Below are 20,683 nucleotides of genomic sequence, written 5' to 3' on the forward strand. Positions count from 1 at the left end.
GACAGCAGCAGGGAGTTGAATATCTAGCACTAATATCTAGAGAACTATGTGGTGAGTGTGGGTGAGGGGTGTCATTCATGTCTTTACACTGACACTGTATGTACAATGTTAACAAGAGGAGGGGCATGGGTAGCACATGTGAGTATCGAGGTGTCAGCACTGCTGCTTTCCCCAGCCGATTGGACCATCAACACAGTGCTGTTATCAGATCTGCTGGACAGCTCATCTCCATCCCACACAGCGGGATAGGTTTCAGCACTAGTCCACCACACAGCACACACGCCTCCACCTCCTCACAGACACAGAGCGTTCACTGGCAGGGATTTGTTGTCCTCTGGGGTGTGTCAGGGGCCAAGCTCTCTCTAGAGGTCCTGGGGAGTGTTCTTCTCCAGCCATGCTCCTGCCTCTGCATATTCATGGCTGTTGGCAGCAGGGCTCCTGAGTCCGCAGTTCTTCTGTGTTATTCTCCTTCCTCCTTCCTATAAGGCAGGAACTTACGTAGTCCTCTTCTATAAGTTTATGTGAACATTATAGTGTTTGTATTTGGGGTCAATTGAAATGGTGACTGTGTTCATGTTTCTTGTTTTTATTTTGGGTTGTGAGCCTAGCCTTTAACGGCTGAGCCATCTCTCCAGCCCATGTTTCTTTTTTTTTTTTTTTTTTTTTTTTTTTTTTTTTTTTTTTTTTTTTTTTTTTTTTTTTTTTTTTTTTTTTGGTTTTTCGAGACAGGGTTTCTCTGTGTAGCTTTGTGCCTTTCCTGGAGCTCACTTGGTAGCCCAGCCTGGCCTCGAACTCACAGAGATCCGCCTGCCTCTGCCTCCCGAGTGCTGGGATTAAAGGCGTGCGCCACCAACGCCCGGCCCATGTTTCTTTTTTTTAAGAGGGGTTCCTTATTCTTGTTTTTAAATCTTCTTCTGCAGTCATTTGTGGACAAGCCACTCTCTCTGCCTTGATTTCCCTGGTTGACTATGAGAAAATCAGCTGGCAGGATTTCACTGGGTCTGTTACTTAACTTTCTGTTCTGTTCCATGTGTCTAGTCTCCATTACTTCCCTGTAGCCCTTTGTGGATCTTTGAGACTTGGTGGGTAGTCCTGGAAGAAGAAGATGATGGTCTGCAGGAATCTCTCCTGTCCTCTGCCCTCTCTTCTAGGTTTAGGTCCAGTTGGTTTTTACATCTTGTGTTTGAGCATCAGACTGGATTTTGCTGAGTGTATAGATGAAGTGCAAGCATCTGTTACCTTTAGAATAACAACTGGTAGAACCTGAGAGCTCATATAGCTTCAGATTTCTCTCCTCCAGGGGTCAAACTTTCTGAATGCCAATTTATAGAAATTATGTTGTTATTCTAATTAAGTGCATCAGTATTTGTTTGAAAATTGTCTCTGTCTAATACCAGTGAAAGATGGGCTGAGGGTATGACCTCAAGTTCTCCTTCTTCCTGTTAGTGGAGGCCTGGGACAGGTGGTCCATGGATACTGCCCTTCTCACGAATCCACTCAACAGTTCAGGAAGGGAAGCACATTTAATTCCCAAGGTTCCTCTGAGATATTTGTTTACATGGTCAGGCAGGTTTTCTGGACTATCTGCAAAGACACAGAGGTATATGAGAATTTCCAAACTGTCAAAATGCAAAGGGGTCTAAGTTGGGCAAGGCTTGAACAGTAAGTACCCATGGTAGGCTTTCACAAGGGGCCGCTCCTGTAGATTCCACAGTTCTTGTTGTTAACTTGGAGTCCTTGTCTGTAGCTGGATGGTGGAAGAGAAACCATGTCATTGTCCTCCACAGCATGGCCTCCTGTTGCTGTGTGGAATCTCTGAGTTCCTCTGGAGCTCCGACAATGCCATGCTAGCCTGCAAAGTAGGAGAGGTGAGAGGTGCTCTTTTCCCTCCATGTCACTCATGGTAAGTGTGCACATATTCAGGTCAGGAATTCTTGGGTTCCAAGACTAGGGATATGGCCAGGCACCTATGAGAAAATGCTTATGTTAGACCAAAGATGAGGCCGGCAGAAAACTCCTTCCACACCCTAGACCTGTGGCCTTTCAGAAAATAGCTGGTTGATTTCTGGTGGAGTTCAGGACATAATGAGGCAGCAGTAATGTCCCTTTTCTTCCTATGTGACCTTCCTGAGGGAGAACTCAGTGGGGTCTCCTGGGAAAGCCCTGATTGCAGGGACTGGTTTGTTCTAGCTGCTCTACTACTGTCCCATAAACAGGCCCTAGGATCAAGAAGGAAAAGTGTTTCCACCAACATGTCTGTTTCTAGGTGCTGTGCTCCCTACACCCAGCTCACTGAAAACTTGCCTAGATGAGACAGGATGCGCATATGGTGAAGATGAGTTTTGTCTGAACATATCCAACAGAACCTGCAGAACTGAGGAGAAAAGGATGGTCAATGAGAGTTCTGGAGTTAACCTCTGAGACGACAGAGACACAGGCTGTCACCCCACCCTAGTCATCCTATCTGTGTCAGTGTTCTGAGAGGAATCTAAACAGTTCCAACCAGTCAGGCTCTGTGCACAACAGCAACCTACCCAGCATCACTAGGACTCACTTTTCTCCGCTGGGAGGTGAGCATCACTGAGGAACTTTGGGGCAGTGTGTGGAAAGATATTGGTACAAATAGCATGTATTCTCTGCACCTATTCCTGCTGCCTCCAGGAGGCAGGCAGTGGGGCAAGGAGAGTGTTAAGTGTTAGAACCTCATCATATCATGACTTCTCTCATATAACCATCTAGAAGCCACCATTTTCTCCCTGCAGTGGCCACTGATATAGAAAGTTCACATTGAAGTTTTCATCTTGCAAAGCTACACAGGGAAACCCTGTTTGAATCAAAGATGTTCCCAATCTTTGACTCAAACTGTTTCTCTTCATTTTGTTAGGATCAGAGAAGAGATTGCCACCATATCAAGTTATCTCCATATCCCTTTGTAGCCATGCCTCAGCTATTACCTTCTCTCTCTCTCTCTCTCTCTCTCTCTCTCTCTCTCTCTCTCTCTCTCTCTCTGTTTGGTCCTCTGTAACACAAGCTCAATGACTACCTACCCTTGGGATTGAGGCAGGACTGCTTGGGAAGCCTCATTCTTCCTAACCTCTAAGCCAGAACAAGTTTAGACCAGAAACCAAAAACTAAGCATCTACTACAGACTGTTATGTAGTGATCTCAGTGATGCTTGCGGCCATGTGTTGCACATAGATGAGCCTTGACATTCATCCCCATCAGAGTGGCCATCCTTCACTGCATGGAGACATAGACGTTGTCTGCCTGTCATGTGCACCTGACAACCCTTTAGACAATTATCCCAGCAGGAAAAGCAAGCAGAAAGCCTGTCGGAAAGACATAGCTATAAGGTCAAAAAGGCTGGCTAGGCCTGACTACTGTACCCAGTGGGACCTGGGTACAAAGTTTTAAGAGTGCTGACCCAAACTCTGACCACTGTGTCCTAGGCTAGGTAAGGCCCACTCACTTCAAAGTGGAGCAAATTCTCTGCATTCCATCCGATGTGGTACCCATTTTCCTCCAGCTTGCTGTCACTCTCTTGTTAGGAGACAAATATGGTTCTGATAAAAACTCCCTACAGTGAGGCCCCTTCACAGACACATAAACTAGACCAGCATGCAGTGGAATTGTGTCTTTTCTGATGGACTGGACACGAGGATACTTGAAGGCTGCAAATACAACAGCAGGGAAGGAGGAAGAGGATGGAGAGGAAGGAGCTCCCTTTCCTTCATGTGGGGAAACATTTCACTAGGACCTCACAACCTAAGGCAGACAGATTAATGAGTAGTGCTAGTTATTTCCCTGCAGACTGGTCCACAGCGTGTGCACAGGCATGGGTAGCTTGTACCTGGTACTGGCTCATGACCCCCTCAACAAGGATGCTGTGAAACACCAGCCCTGGACGGTATTTCCTTGATAATGAAGGTTTCCTGGAGAGAATCCTGTGGTAGTTGGCTTACCTCCTCCTGTGCTGGACAGAGACCCTCTATGCTGGGGAAGTGGGCACACTGCCATCTGGACTTCCTGCAGAGCTCCTACTTCTGCTGTCTCAGGCCACACCTGGAGTCCGCACCCTGTGTCTCCTGATGTATAGAAATCATCACTTTAAAGACAAAGGGCATGTGAAAGAACTCTAGGGGAAATTGAAATATGCAACACTTAAGCTCGACCTACTGTACATCTCTCTCCTCATGGTTCCCCTCTCCTCTCTCTCTTCTCCTATCCAAATCCCTCCCTTAGTCAACTCTTCCTGCTGCCTCTGCCATCTCTGGCTTTCATCTTCTGCTCTCCATCTCCAGATCAACTTTGTCTCTTTGTTTAGAAGCAGGTTTGTACTGTGGCTCTGGTGATTTTGAAGTCAGAGTTTTAAATTTTCATATCCACACAGTGAAACAAGTTAACGTGTCAATTGCAAAGGACAGACGACAGTATCAAATACAAAATTAGTGGAGTAGAAACACGAGGTCTATCAAATACAAAATTAGTGGAGTAGAAACACGAGGTCTATCAAATACAAAATTAGTGTAGGAGAAACCCTGGAAGCAGACCAGTGACTGTGCAATGAGCACTGACAAGTGAAGATATGTGGACAGAGGTTCACAGTGTGACTCTCTCTGTCACACTCGGTCACTGCAGCTTCCATCAGGAGATCTTTATGTCTTCTCCTTTTAATATTCTCTTACTTTTCCTTTTTTCTTTTAAATATTGTTTTATTGGTGCAGGTGTAGTGATCGAGGAAGTATGTGAAGTGATCAAGTTACCGGATATAAAAGACATGGAATGAATACATGAGTGAATAATGAGTAAATAAATAGAGAAATAATAAGTAAATAGAGGAAGAGCATACAGGGCAAGAACACATACTCACCCTCAAGAATGAAATTTAGATATTTTTCAGAAAACAGATACAACTGAGCATGAATGTGTTATGTATGACAGGTGTGTCCCAAAGGACAAATATCACTATCTTCTTTCATATACAAAATCTGGAGGTTGGTAGGGGCCATAAGATGATTAACAGAACACTGGCACAGTGGTCTTCCTGGCATGGTCCACAATGTTCTTGGGAGGGCTGATCCGTTCTCCCATCACAGAATGTCAAGAGTGAGTGCACAGAATCCTAGTTAGATCTGAATTAAGAAACCTGCAGCCCTAGGCTCTCAATTACCTGGGAGTATGAACAAGGTTGATTGGCATAAAACACAGTTCAAAGTGGTTTTGACAAGTAATGAAAACTCTCTGGGTCCCATGGGTAAGACTAACCATGGAAGTCAGCAGCCAAACAGACAGAATCTGGGGGTCAGATGAGTAGAACTGGAAGCTCCAATGTAGAATCTGTGGCTTCGTGCACTGCCTCTGCCATTGGTGTCCTTAAAGTGAAAGCCCTGCCTTCAACATCCCAAGACAGGCACCAGCTGTCTCAGTGATCCACCTTGAGTCCTCAGCTGTGATCTCATGGCTCAAATGGCAAGAACTCAATCCATCAGACCAGGTAGCCAATCTGGACTCTCCTGATTGGTCAGGTTGAAGTCATGGGATGTGTGCCTGGACTGCAGTGGGAATTCTGAGAAAAAGGTTTAGAAAGTAGCCTTTGCATGCTCTGTGCCTTGTTTACAAAAATGTATAACTAGGGCATACCTCCTCCAGCCCACTGACCAGGGTCCCCAGAAGAATGCATGATAGCAATTCTCACCTGCAGGTACCTGTTCACTGGTGGACATGGACTTCTATTCTGAGGGTTAGAATATGAATTGCTGTTGTTTGTAGTCCATCCTGAATGACAGAACCTTCAGTTCAGTCCCTGACCCTGTCAGGATGAAAGAAGCACAGGATTGTCTCCTTCTGCCTCAAATGTTTGCAGGAATTTACCATGGATGCTATGCAGCACTTGAAGACAGGCATGGGAGTCCACATCTGTAAACGCTGCTCTCAAGAAGCAGAGAAGGGGGTCCATCACTGTGAGTTTGAGAACTGCATGTTCTGCACAGAGTTTCTCAGGATAGCCAGGGCTATAGAGTGAGACCCAATCTCAAAAAAAAAAAAACCCCAAATAACTATAAAATTAGGATTCAGGAAATTTCCCTATCTCATTTCCAGAATACAAGAGACTCCTCAACCATGACTAAAACTCTGCCTTCACTGATGTGCCACAGACACAGCCTGACACCAGGTGATAACCCCCAAACTGAAAATTTCTCTCTCTGATCAAACTGACTGGGTCTGTGTGCACATGGGACTCACCAGATGGTCAGGGATCTAGAAGTAAGTGACAGACCAAGCTGGCTATCATCCTGTTGGAAAGATCTGGCCAAAGCCTGTAATATGCATCAGTGTTTGTTAACAGGCCAGGATCAGACGGTCAGAATGGAGCTGGAAGCCAACCAACTTCAGCAGAGAAGCTGGTTCCTCCCTTGTCACACCTCTGCAGTCTCTCAGTCTCCCATTGCTCTTCAGTTGAGCAAATCAATGATAACTTTCCTGTGTGTCATGGATCCTGGCACAGGGCACTTCATGGGATCTTTTTTAGCACATCAAGTTCAGGCTTCAGAGACTCATCTTCTACCACCAACAGATACTTACTGTACTCAATCTTACCTTCAGGTGCATGATTCACACAGATTATTACCCTGGAGTCCCTGTTGAGTTCATTTTCTCTTGCCAAATCAGTGAGTTGCTCTCTAGAGAAAGGTATCCTGGAAATCAGTTCAGACACTACACTGACCATTATTTCACACTGCATCAGTGACTGTCATCAAGAGATCCATGATGCCGGGCGGTGGTGGCGCACACCGTTAATCCCAGCACTCAGGAGGCAGAGCCAGGCGGATCTCTGTGAGTTCGAGGCCAGCCTGGGCTGCCAAGTGAGTTCCAGGAAAGGCGCAAAGCTACACAGAGAAACCCTGTCTCGAAAAACCAAAAAAAAAAAAAAAAAAAAAAAAAAAAAAAAAAAAAAAAATAGATCCATGATTATCAAGGTTTGCTTGTAACCCTGACCCCAGAGGTGGGCGTTGGTCATAGAGAAGTCCCGTGGCTCTGGCCTTGTAAAGGCAACACTCAGTATCAGGCATGGCAATGCCAACTTACCTTCCCACGCTGGAGCAGAACAATGTTATTGTAAGGTCAAATATCAGGTATAAATCCTTCCATGACATGGGAAAATGATGCAAGATTCTTAGGAGGTGGGAGGCAACATGGGAAGCCCGGGTAAAGGAGGCTGTGGAGACAATGACAATGATGTCATCAGATCTGCCAAAGGCCATGTCAGACAAGACCAGAAGAGGACCCCACTGAATGATGGAGCCACCCTAACCGACCCTTCATCAGACAACCAGAATGGGAATCCCTTTCCAAAGCAGCCTCATAGTTCTCTACCTTGACATATGCTAAGAATGATCAGAACAGGGTCTTCCCTCCTCATGCCTGAATACAGTGCCAAGGATGAATCCAGAGCCTCACTCTCCTCTGCTTGAGACATTTGTTCCTGGTCTCACTTCCTCATGTCCCCTACCCAGGACAACATCCTTTTCACCTGACTCATTTCAGGTAATCTCCTCTAGACACATTCTGCCGCTCTCCACAGGTCCTCTCATTTCCTCTTCATGCTCTCCACCTCCTTTCCCCTGTTCCTCCATTTATCTCCATTCTCCCATCTCCCAGTGGATTTACAGTTGCTGTTGTTCTTCTAAAAGACAGTCAGAAAGCAGTTTGGAGGTGATGAAGAGATCAAGGATGAGGGAAGCCTGAGATCGGTGTGCAAGTCTGTCCTGTTGACAGAGGCAGCCCTTTTAGATGCCCTGGAACCCTGGCCCACAGGAACCATGAGGGATTTAGACATTCATTGGTTCGATTCTACACCTGACTCTCCCGGATGTTCAACAACAGTGCAGGGGCAGCAGTGAGGGGAAGGATGGGGAAGATGGCACCTGAGACCCTAACCTGCAGGATGGATACTGGAACCTGTAGCCCTAACATATCATCACACAGGACACAGATTTCCAGCCTGGATCCCTCCTGTTGCACGTAACCACACCAAGACTGTTGTTCAAATAGGCCATTTCACTTTCTCAAATAAAACCCGAAAGAATCAGGAAAGGGCCTCTCTTAGTGACTTTAAACGACAAGACTTACTCAGCACTGAGGAGGACGGGACTCCACTGACCAATAGTGCTGCTTCATTCTCCTGCTGCACCCTGGATCTGTAGGAAAGAACAGGATGTTATTTCCGAGACTGCATCCTACTTGTGTGCCTTGTTACATGCCAGGAACCATCGGAGCAGGCCCTCTCCCCTCATTGCGGGCTATTCCCAGCTCCCTCCCACTCTGCACTTCAGGGCAGGTTTCTTCCTGCTCTAGCTTGTCCATGGCTCCTGTCACAGGGAAACACACACATCTCCTTCACGTTCCTTTCTTGACAGGGAGTTCCTCGGGACAGAATCTACTCCTTCCTCTACACCGCCTCTCATTTCCCCTCTACCGGTCTCCATCCTGTTTCCCAATTAGTCCCCTGCTAGGGATGGTCTGTATGTCAAATTACTGATTGGTCAATAAATAAAACACTGATTGGCCAGTGGCTAGGCAGGAAGCATAGGCGGCACTAACAGAGGGAAGAATTAAGGGAACAGGAAAGGAAAGGGGGTCACTCCCAGTTGCCGACATGACAAACAGCATGTGAAGATGCCAGTAAGACACCAGCCAAGTGGCAAGGCATAGATTTATAAAAATGGATTAATTTAAGCTATAATAACAGTTAACAAGAAGCCTGCCACGGCCATACAGTTTGTAAGCAATATAAGTCTCTGTGTTTACTTGGTTGGGTCTGAGCGGCTGTGGGACTGGCGGGTGATAAGATTTGTCCTGACTGAGGGCAAGGCAGAAAAACTCTAACTACAGTCCCCTTTATCTGCTTCGCCCATGTCCACTCTTCAGGACTTACACAAGTCTTACTGTTTTTCCAAAAGGCAGGCAGAGAAGTAGTTGGAAGGGTTAAAGTGACTAAGAGGATGAGCAGCTGAGATTGATGTGAAGTCATTTCCTGGTTGTAGAGGCTGCTGTTGTCCATGCACTGTGAGTGGTCTGACAAGCACAACCAAAGCTAGGAAGGTAGAGAGTCACTGCGTACATTGCCTTCCGACCACCTCTTCATCCAACAATAGTGCTGGAGCTAAAGTCAACTCAGGGATTTATCCAGTGGCAGCTTAGACCCCATAGCTGGGGGATCGATGCAGGAGCCTGTTGCCGGGTGTTGGAGGGAGCTGGCGCTCTGGCCATCTGTCTTGGATCCCTTCTGTGGCTCCTCAACAGGGCTGGAATTCTATTGGGCCATTTCATTTTTCACACTTCAAAGCAGAAAGAAATATGAAAGCACGTCTATTAGTGACTTTGCCAGATAAAAGTTCTGTGCCATATTTCTCATCCTGATTCCTTCATTCTGAACCTTTAACCCCTCTAGACAAACTCTCCTGTCTTCCTTCCCACTCTGTGGTCCCCATGCTATGCTCTCTGCTTTTGCCTCAATCTTCCAGAACTTTACATGAACAGGATGCTATGCAAATTGCCATGTAATGTACCACATATCTGAATTACTGAGTGGGTACAGCTTTTCATTTAAAAAAGGATATTGAAATAGCATATTGAAAAAATTTAGGAATTGATCTGTGAGGCCCAACCTACTGTTCTCCATGTAGGTCCCCCTGTCCCTCTTTTCCTTGCAGCTCCTGATGCAAGGGTTCAGGGCTCACCTTGGGGTGGGCAGGCAGCAGCAGCAGCAGCAGCACAGTGCTCTCAGTGCATGGGAAACTCACTTCCGCACCACTTTCCAGACCCTGAATGGCCTGGATCCAGATTTCGTTTGTGCCACCTGGGGCTGGTCACTGGGAATGTCTGGCTCCTGGGATGCATCTTCTTCAGAGAAGCCCAGGTTCAAAAATCCTGTGGGTGTTGTATCCAAGACTGATTCAGGGGAGGAGAGATTGCCAGGCAGGGGGTCAGCAGAATTCCTGTTGACTGCAGTGGCGTCTGCAGCAGTATTGATGACGTCAGCCACAAGATCATCTCTTTCTGGGACTGTGTTGTCTGAACAGGGCAGCGCCTCCAGGAAGGAGAGTCTGTGAGGCATGGTGTAGCTTCTACATGTTTTGTCTATTTCTTCCACACCCTCCACCTTAGAGTGACTCTTCCCAGCTTGTGGTCTGTTTGTAAATGCTGGATAACTGGCTCTCTTCAAGGGGAGAGGGAGGCGAACAGGACCTGCAGGGCTGCGAGTTAGCCAGGGCATCTGGTCTTGAAGATGGCTGTCCCCACAACTCAGGTGGTGTTTGAGAATGTTGCATGTGGCCGTTACATGATTATCTTCTCGCCTGTGAGTTAGGGATGACACAATCTCCTCACAGGTATAGCCGATGGTGCACATAGCCTCCACGACCTTGGGCAGGATTTCTTTGGTGGCAGGGGGTACATGTTGTTGAATGGGGGCCCAGCCATGGTCGTTCCACAAGCTGAGAGATTGTGAATCGGTACCAGGTGGTGACCATGAGTAGTCGGGCAATGATGAAGTGACATGGTTTGGACAGATGGTAGGGAATGGGACACAATGTGGTGGTGATGACCCTGTGCATCCCTTCAAGGGTTTCTTCCATGTATGGAAAGTGCCCTGTGACCAGGACATATAGGAGGATACCCAAGCTCCACATATCACCTGCCAGTCCATCATAGGGCTTTCTTGCCAAGATCTCTGGAGCCCAATAGAGCAAGGAGCCACAAGGCTCCTCCAACTTCTGCCCCTCCATGATTTTAATTGCCAAACCAAAGTCACAAAGCTTTGCATTTCCTGCTGCATCGACTAGGATGTTTTCTAATTTGATATCACGGTGTGCGATGTGTCTCTGGTGGAGGAAGTGAACTGCTGACACCACCTGCCGGAATATCCCTCTAGCCTCCTCCTCCTTCAGACAGCCCAGTGCCCTGAGGCAGCTCTCCAGATCTTCTCCTGCCACATACTCCATAATCACGTAAGTGGTTGACAGTGTGTCGATCATGTGAAAAAATCGAACGATGTTCCTGTGTTCCAGAGACTGAAGGATGTTCACTTCAGTACTGATGTCAGCCACACTGTTGGTGTTTTTCTCAAGGACCTTGACAGCCACTCGTGTATGTGTGGGAAGGTGGCAGGCCAGCTTCACCTCTCCGAAGGAACCACACCCTAGAGATATTAACATCCTGAAATCCTTTTCAAGAATATCCTCTTCCATGTGGCTGCCCATGGTGTTCTGCTCAGATTCAACCACTTTATCCTGTGGGAAATTTCAGACCCACAAAATGCTAAAAGAAAAACATGAATGCAGTTTAAGGAGGGAAGGCTGGAGATTGGAATTCTCTGCCATGAAATCTGAGACATCCCAAACAATGTAATGATGTTCTTCAAGGATATAAAAATTCTAGAAGAACCCAAACTCAAAGCAGTGGATGAGGAATCCAAGGAAAAATTTGAGTTGGTATAAGTAATGTTGGCATGAAGAGGAAAATCTCGAGATCCCTGAAAGAATGAGCTGCTTCTCTTCAAGGATGTGCCACAATGCAAACCCCTCAACAAAGCTGATTGAGAGAGATCAGATACAAATTCCACTATAGAAAAACTGATGTTGTAACTGATACAACTACAGTCCAGAGGGTCTTTCATGGATGTTACAGTTTTTATACCCCACGAAATTAGAGACTATGAAAGGAATTCTTAGATATGTGTGAATATTGAATTAAGATAAAACAAAAACCCTTAAACACTTGAGTCACTAGCGACAAGTTTGGACTTGCAGCAAAACAGCTCCAAACAAGGCGGAGCCCAGATCTCATGGATCCCTGAATCATTCAAAGCTTTCCAGAAGAATGAAGAGCAGGGTTGTACAAAATACTTCCCAAAAGAGAAAGCAAAGGCACGCATCCAAACTCACCCCTGTGCCGGTGTTAGCCTGATCCCACCACCAAGTAAGCTCAAGGAATGGAGCATGTGTGAGCTCCTCTCCTTGATGAACACAGATGTGAAGATCATGAACCAGAGTCCTGATCCTTCCCCCCCATCTCAGCAGCACACTAAAGAGCCCTTTGTTCACGGTCAGAATGGCAGAAGCAACATTGTAACAAATGGAACAACAGCATAGCACATAAGGACTGTGGGAAGAATCCATGCTCAGCACAGAGACCAGAGAACTGCTGTGTTCTAAGGAAAGTAGCTCAACTAGATAGAGTCTACAGGAGACAAAGCAGCTCCACAGACAGAACCAGGATCTACCCTGTCTATCCTGGTCATGAGGAAGGAGAGGGCTAGGCTTGTGTGAAAGTCACAGTATCAGTCACAAAGACATGGTCGGGAACTGACGTAGTGCAGGGGAATATGATCAAGTACAGTATGAGCATGTATGGAAATGTATTGTGCAAACCCTTATGGGAATGTGTGTATAGTGTAATGTATTATACTTACTGTAGAGTTGTGATTATTAAATTATGATTATGCTATATAGTATAATATATTCTAAGCCTTAACTAGTGGGATTATACATTATAATAAGCATATATTATAATATACACAATTATAAATATTGTAATATGTTATATATGTATATATAATATGTATATATACATATTACTACACATAATATATATAACTTATATCTACATATTACTACACATAATATTTATAATACGTATATATATACATATTACTACACATAATATATATTATATGTTTTAAACCTGTATTTAGGACAGAGCCAACCAGCACCCCATTGGACTAATAAAGTGCAGGAGGGCCAATTGAACTAAGATCTGCTCCCTGAGACAAAGAGTCCATCAGCACCGACTAGACCAAGAGCTCCCACTGGACGAAGAGTATCGATCAAACCAAGAGAGGCTCCCTCAGACACAGACACCACTTGTACCAAGTGGGGAAAGAGATGGGTAGATGCCAGTGCAAAAATACAGTCAACAACATAAAAACCAATATGGCTCCATCAGAACCTACACCAGCAAGACCTGAACATCCCAACACAGAAGAAACACAAATAATCTACCATAAAAGTGACTTTAAGAAGATATTCGACATCTTAAAAGAGGAAATGAAAATTTCCCTTAAAGAAGTCGAGGAAAAGTCAAACTAAACAACGGGAGACATCAGTAAATCCCTTAAAGAAAGCCAAGAGAGCAATTAAACAAGTGAGGGAAACAGTTCAAGATTTGAAAACTGAAAACAACGAAGAAGACACAAACCTAAGGACTGCTGGAAGTGGAAAATCTGAGTAAAAGAATAGGAACTACAGATGCAAGCATAACCAACAGATTGCAAGATACAGAAGAGCAGATCTCTGGCGTTGAAGATAGAGAAAAGCCAGAAGGTCCTGGACAGACGTTCTGCAGACACTAAGAGACCATGGATGCCAACCCAGATTATTATACCCAGCAAAACGCTCAATCAACATAGACGGAGTAAACAAAATATTCCATGATAAAACCAGATTTAGGCTACTTTTGCTCAGCATGGCGGCGATCCCCCCTGACACCTGGCAGCTGCCCAAAGTCTACCTGGAGACTAGCATGGGGGTCATTGTGTTGGAGCTGTACTGGAAGCATGTGCCTAAGACCTGCAAGAACTTTGCAGAGCTGGCTGGCTGGGGCTACTACAACGACACCAAATTCCACAGGATCATCAAGGACTTTATGATCCAGGGCGGTGACCCGACAGGGACAGGTCGAGGCGGCGCATCTATCTACGGCAAACAGTTTGAGGACGAACTTCACCCAGACCTGAAGTTCACTGGGGCTGGGATCCTTGAGATGGCCAATGCAGGACCAAACACCAATGGCAGCCAGTTCTTCGTGACCCTCGCTCCCACCCAGTGGCTGGACGGCAAACACACCATCTTTGGCCGCGTGTGCCAGGGCATAGGGATGGTGAATCAAGTGGGCATAGTGGAGACAAACTCCCAGGACCGTCCCGTGGATGACGTGAAGATCCTTAAGGCATACCCTTCTGGGTAGAGGGATGCTGTCTCGGGCACACCCAGGTCTTCTGAGATGGTCCCAGGGAGCCATCTTCCGATGCCATAGTGTGCCTTGTGTCGGTGTCATGCATACCTACTCCAACACCCCGGAACAGAAGGAGGCAGAGGGTCGTCCTTGGGGGCTTTTGTATTCCGGCCAATGTCACAGACTTGAGAAGCAGGCGGTGTTGATGAGGCGGTAACTGCACAGCCCTTTCAGCCTCCGACATGTGCTCTTCCAGGAATACACACACTCTCTATTTTCCCCACAGAGCCTGAGCATCAACACCGCCGCTTCTGACACTAAACATCCCACGCAAAGCCATATTGAATTTTTGCCAAATGAAAAATGCATCCAGCAATCAAGTTGCTAAGGAGGTGTCAAGTGGGGAATGCTAATGTGTCATGATTGAGAAATGGATCTCGAAGAGGAAGCAGGAGCACTGACCATTTGCCCCCGGGAAGGACTGACAGTCCTGAGCACAAGGCCAGTCCTTCCAGAGTCTCGCTCACACGCAGGGACACTCTTCAGGGCTTTAGAGAGAGGAGGTAAGAGGATTTTATACATGACATCTTTTTTTTTTAATCTTTCTGGATGTGCAGGGGGTGTGGGGCTGAGAGGAAGGATGTTAATACCTATGTAATACATAGAAATTTCCAGAATAAAGTACCATTGGTGGTCGAAAAAAAAAAACAGATTTAAACAATATCTATCCACAAATCCAGCCCTATACACCGCAAATGAAGGAAAAATCCAACCTAAGGAAGTTAGATACACCCATGAAAATACAGGCAATAGAGAGTGCCACACCAACAAATACCAAAGAAAAGAAACATACAACACTACCACCAAAAACTAACAGGAATTAGCAATAACTGGTCATTAATATCTATTAATAATCAATGGTCTCAATTGACCTATAAAAAGACACAGGCAAACAGAATGGATACGAAAACAAAATCCATCCATTTGCTGCAAAATGAAACACACCTCAACTTCAAAGACAGACAATACCTCAGAATAAAAGGCTGGAAAAAGACTTTCCAATCAAATGAATTTAAGAAGCAACCTGGTGTAGCTATCCTAATATCTAATAAAACAGACTTCAAACTAAAATCAATCGAAAGAGATCAAGAAGAATATTACATATTTATCACAGGCAAAATCCAACAAGATGAAGTCTCAATTCTAAATATTTATGCTCCAAACACAAGGGCACCTACATTCATAAAAGAAAAGCTTTAACTAAAGCTTAAATCACATATCAAACCCCATACACTAGTAGTGTGAGACTTCAACACCCCACTCTCACCAATGGACAGGTCTACCAGACAGAAACTTAACAGAGAAATAAGGGAACTAACAGACATTTTGACTCAAATGGACTTAAGAGATAGATACAGAATATTCCACCCTCACAAAAAAGAATATACCTTCTTTTCAGCACCCCATGGAACCTTCTCCAAAATCGACCACATGCTTGGTCACGAAGAAAATCTCAACAGACACAAAAAAATTTGAAATAACCTCCTGCATCTTATCAGACCACCATGGCTTAAAGTTGGATTTCAACAACAACAAAAATTACAGAAAGCCTACATTTTCATGGAAACTGAATAATGCCCAATTGAATCACCAATGGATCAAGGAAGAAATAAAGATAGAAATTAAAGATTTCCGAGAATTCAATGAAAACAAATGTATAGCATTCCCAAACTTATGAGACACTATGAAAGCAGTGCTAAGAGGAAAATTCATAGCAATAAAGAATACAGCCCACATACAGAAGTTGGAGAAATCTCACACTAGTGATTTAACAGCACACCTGAAAGCTCTAGAACAAGAAAAAGCAAATTCACCCAGGAGAAACAGACATCAGGAAATAGTCAAATTGAGGGCTGAAATCAATAAAAATAGAAGCAAATAGAACAATACAAAGAATCAATGAAACAAAGAGTTGGTTCTTTAAGAAAATCAACAAGATAGACAAGCCCTTATCCAAATTAACCAAAAAGCAGGGAGAGAGAACATCCAAGTTAACAAAATCAGAAATAAAAAGGGAGACAAAACAACAGACAAGGAGGAAATTCAGAGAATCAGCAGATCATATTTCAAAAACCTGCACTCCACAAAAATGGAAAATCTGAAATAAATGGATAATTTTCTGGATAGGTACCCCATACCAAAGTTAAATCAAGACCAGATAAACTATTTAAATAGACCAATAACCCCTAAGGAAATAGAAATGGTCATTAAAAGTCTCCCAACCAAAAAAAGTCCAGCACCAGATGGCTTCAGCACAGAATTCTACCGGACTTTCAAAGAAGAGCTAATACCAATACTCTTCAAATTGTTCCACACAATAGAAACAGAAGGAACATTACCAAATTCTTTTTATTTGGCTACCGTTACCCTGATACCCGAACCAAACAAAGATGCAACAAAGAAAGAGAATTACAGACCAATCTCTCTCATGAACATTGATGCAAAAATACTCAATAAAATACTGCCTAACCAAATCCAGGAACACATCAAAAAAATTATCCACCATGACCAACTAGACTTCATCCCAGGGATGCAAGGATAGTTCAACATATGAAAATCTGTCAATGTAATACACCATATAAACAAATTGAAAGAAAAAAACCACATGATCATATCATTGGATGCTGAAAAAGCCTTTGACAAAATGCAACACCCCTTCATGATAAAGGTTCTAGAGAGATCAGGAATAGAAGGAACATACCTAAACATGATAAAGGCAATTTACAGCAAGCCAACAGCCAACATCAAGTTAAATGGAGAGAAACTCAAAGCGATTCCACTAAAATCAGGAACAAGACAAGGCTGTCCACTCTCCCCATACTTATTCAACATACTATTTGAAGTTCTAGCTAGAGCAATAAGATAATAAAAGGAGGTCAAGGGGATACAAATTGGAAAGGAATAAGTCAGACTTTTACTACTTGAAGACTATATTATAGTATACATAAGTGACCCCAAAAATTCTACCAGGGAACTCCTACAGCTGATAAACTGCTTCAGTAAGGTGGCAGGATACAAGATTAACTCAAAAAAATTGGTAGCCCTCCTATATACAAATGATAAATGGGCTGAGAAAGAAGTCAGAGAAACATCACCCTTTACAATAGCCACAAATGATATAAAATACCTTGGGCTAACTCTAACTAAGCAAATGAAAGATCTGTAATGTTAAAAAATTTAAGTCCCGGTCCCTAGGACGACTGTGGCATATAATAAATTTCAGTTTTACTCAATTATTGAAAAAAAAATAGCCAAATGAATGGAAACACATGAACTATGAACCAAAGGCTGAGGGGCTCCCAGCTGGATCAGGCCCTCTGAATAGGTGAGACAGTTGATTGGCTTGATCAGTTTGGGAGGCATCTAGGCAGTGGGACCAAGTCCTGTGCTCATTGCATGAGTTGGCTGTTTGAAACCTGGAACTTATGCAGGGACACTTGGCTTAGTCTGGGAGGAAGGGACTGGACCTCCCTGGACTGAGTCTACCAAGTTGATCACAGTCCTCGGGGGAGGACTTGTCCTGGAGGAGGTGGGAATGGAGGGTGGGCTGGGGGTAAGGGGAGGGCGTGGGATGGGGGAGAATAGGGGAACCCATGGCTGATATGTAGAACTGAATGATACTGTAAAATAAAAAATATATATCACAAAAAAAAATTTAAGTCTCTGAAGAAAGAAATCGAAGAAGATATCAGAAAATGCAAAGATCTCCCATGCTCATGGATAAGTAGAATTAACATAGTAAAAATGGCAATCTTACCAAAAGCAATCTACAGATTCCATGCAATCCCCCATCAAAATCCCAACACAATTCTTCACAGACATGGAAATAACAATACTTAACTTTACATGGAAAAACAAAAAGCCTAGGATACTCAGCAGAGAAAAACAATGACATCATGAGTCTGCAGACAAATGGGTAGAACTAGAAAATATCATCCTGAGTGAGGTACCCAGACTTAGAAGGATAAACATAGTATGTACTCACTCCTAAGTAGATACTAGATGTGAGAGAAGGGATGGCCAGACTGCAACCCACAGCTCCAGAGAGGCTATCTAACAAGAAAAAACCCTTAGTGGGAGACATGGATGACACAGAGAAGGAGCAGTGGATGAGATCTATATGAGAGGACTGGGTGTTGGTGTGGGGGAGGGGTTGGTGGTGGTAGAGGGCAAAGTGTCAGGGATAAGAACATAGGGAAATGGGAGGGTCAAGCCGCAACAGGGACAGAGTGGGAAGCCAGGGACAGAGATACCATGATAGATGAGGACATCATGGGAATAGGAAGAAGCAGGGTCCTGGGGAGGCCCTCAGGAATCCACAAGGATACCCCACCATGGACTGCTAGCAGTGGTACAGAGGATGCCTGGACTGGTCTACTCTGGTGACTGGTCTAGTAAATATCCTGTCATCATAGAGCCTTTGTCCAATGACTGATGGAGGTAGATGCTGAGATCCTCAGCAAGGCACCAGGCTGAGCTCCGGGAATCCAATCGATGAGAGAGAGGAGGGATTCTGCAGGAGGGGAACATCCACATCATGATGGAAAGACATGCAGAGATGAGCGGTCACACTAGAGGAAGCACATGCTCTGTATACTAGCGGCTTTGGAGCTCCCATGGGACTGGACTAGGCCCTCTGGATATGGAAAATGGTAGTTTGGTTCAAACTGTTTGGGAGGCACCCAGGCAGGGGGATCAGCATCCATCCCTGGTGAATGGGCAGGCCATTGGGAATCTGGTGCCTGTGGTGTGATGCCTTGGGCAGCCTTGGTGCAGTTGGAAGGGGCTTGGACCTGCCTAGGCTCAGTGTGCCGGGCTCTGCTAATTCCCCATGGGAGACCTTGATTTGGGGGATGTGGAGATGTGTGGTGGCTTGTGATAGAGGGCAGGGGGGTGGGAAGAGGTAGGAGGTGGGATCTGTGGATAGTATGTAGAGTGAGTAGAAAATTTCTTAATAAAGAAAAATGAAAAAAATATTCAAATTTAGTCCAGTAATTTTGAAAATGTTTTCTATACTTGAGAGAAAAAACATGAAAATAAAAGATTGAATTTTCAAAAATGAAAATTGGGTAGCATTTAATGAGGGAACTGATAATTTAAGCACAAATTGTTTCTAGAACAAAAACAAGTATTTTAATATAATCTTATTGCATCTTGTCTTTCCGTGTTCAGTTGCTATCCCTTGGAGCCTGCCCTTTTCTAAAGGGACACAGAGCACAGTGGATCTGGTGGAAAGAGGAGGTGAGGGGCAACTGGGAGCAGTGGAGGGAGGTGAGGATGCAGTCAGGATATACTGTACGAAGAAAAATAAATATAAAGAAAAACTGTAAAAACAGAAATATAAATATGAAACAGCAAGTCTAAATCCCAGGAGCCAAAACCAGCAAACTGGAAATCAACTTGTCCAATCTCAACAGCTAGCAGCACTGATCCACAAGTATTTCAGTAGACCATATAACTGAGGGAAGGCACACTTTTTTCAAGCACATTTCATAAAAGAATTATTACCCTAATTGCCGAACCATTTAAGACATTTAAAAAAGATCCTAGTATCAGGCAATATCCTTGAGTGACAGATTGGAAAATCCTGAATGAGAGTAATTAATGGCTCACATCAAATTCAATACCACATTAATAAGACCAGACTTCATGATCAAGATGTCTTTAAGCAGAAACACTCAAGGTTCATCAACAACAAAAGAACACAGCATACACAACACACTGAGGTAAGTCCTAAATCAGACATCAGTGGAATGGAATGCCTAATTCAGGAGGAAACCTGGAATTAGTGAAAGCGTTACTACAAACAGCAAGTTCCACAAACACAAGTGTCACATTTTGTTCACTACAGGTCATGAGCAGGCAGGGGGATAGCCTGTGTATATGGTCCCAATTCAATGAGTTGGGAAGAGAAATACAGCAGATAAATATGACCAAAGTACTGTACAGACAAATATCAAAATAATGATCAAATTCCTCATCCTATGCATTTAATATATAACACTAAACTTGTAAAACACACAAGAACACAGCCAAAAATGACAAAGACATTGATAAAAGGAAAATAGCTTGAAATGAAGAAAGAGGAATTACAGGGAAAAATTAGTACCCAAACCAATAATGTACATAAAGAAATAAATAAATGCCAATTGCCAAAAGCCCAAACTGAGAACTTGGGAATTAAACTCACTATGTCCAGATCCAACAGGTCAGAGGAAAAGTCAAGTATATGAGAAACAACTGAGTCCAACTGCTCTCCCACCAACCAACTGCTTCTCTGAAGTACAGACAAACACAGTCTCAGGCAGTGCCTTTTGATTGGCTAGTATCTAGCATACCTCACAAGGAATCCGTGTGATGTCACATGCAATGGACCAATCAAGGCTCGGCAAAAACCAAAGTGATTTTTTAAATTATTTTTCCGTTAAATTATTACATTAATTATTAAATCGGTTTTTTTTCTGTTCACATTCTTGAACCCAAGCACAAATGCCCTTAGCAGAGAGGGCTGCTATCCCTCCCCACCCCACTCCTGTTATTTTTCCAGAAGCAGCAAACATACATTGCTGTCACAAAGTCATACATTGTCCATATCTCTCCCACCCACCCC

At 44.2% G+C, this 20,683-nt stretch overlaps 1 protein-coding gene and 1 pseudogene across 1 annotated transcript; one reads left to right on the forward strand and one right to left on the reverse strand.

The window, feature by feature from the left end:
* Positions 1 to 9,736: 9,736 nt before the first annotated feature.
* On the reverse strand, positions 9,737 to 20,350 carry LOC114705360 (annotated as a pseudogene).
* LOC114705348 (peptidyl-prolyl cis-trans isomerase-like 1) lies at positions 13,525 to 14,714 on the forward strand. Its single transcript, XM_037200007.1, has one exon. It carries the CDS (start codon positions 13,525 to 13,527, stop codon positions 14,023 to 14,025), a length of 501 nt encoding a protein of 166 aa, XP_037055902.1. The 3' UTR covers positions 14,026 to 14,714.
* Positions 20,351 to 20,683: the final 333 nt, after the last annotated feature.

This window comes from Peromyscus leucopus, chromosome 16_21 (assembly GCF_004664715.2).
Source record: "Peromyscus leucopus breed LL Stock chromosome 16_21, UCI_PerLeu_2.1, whole genome shotgun sequence".
NCBI lineage: Eukaryota > Metazoa > Chordata > Mammalia > Rodentia > Cricetidae > Peromyscus > Peromyscus leucopus.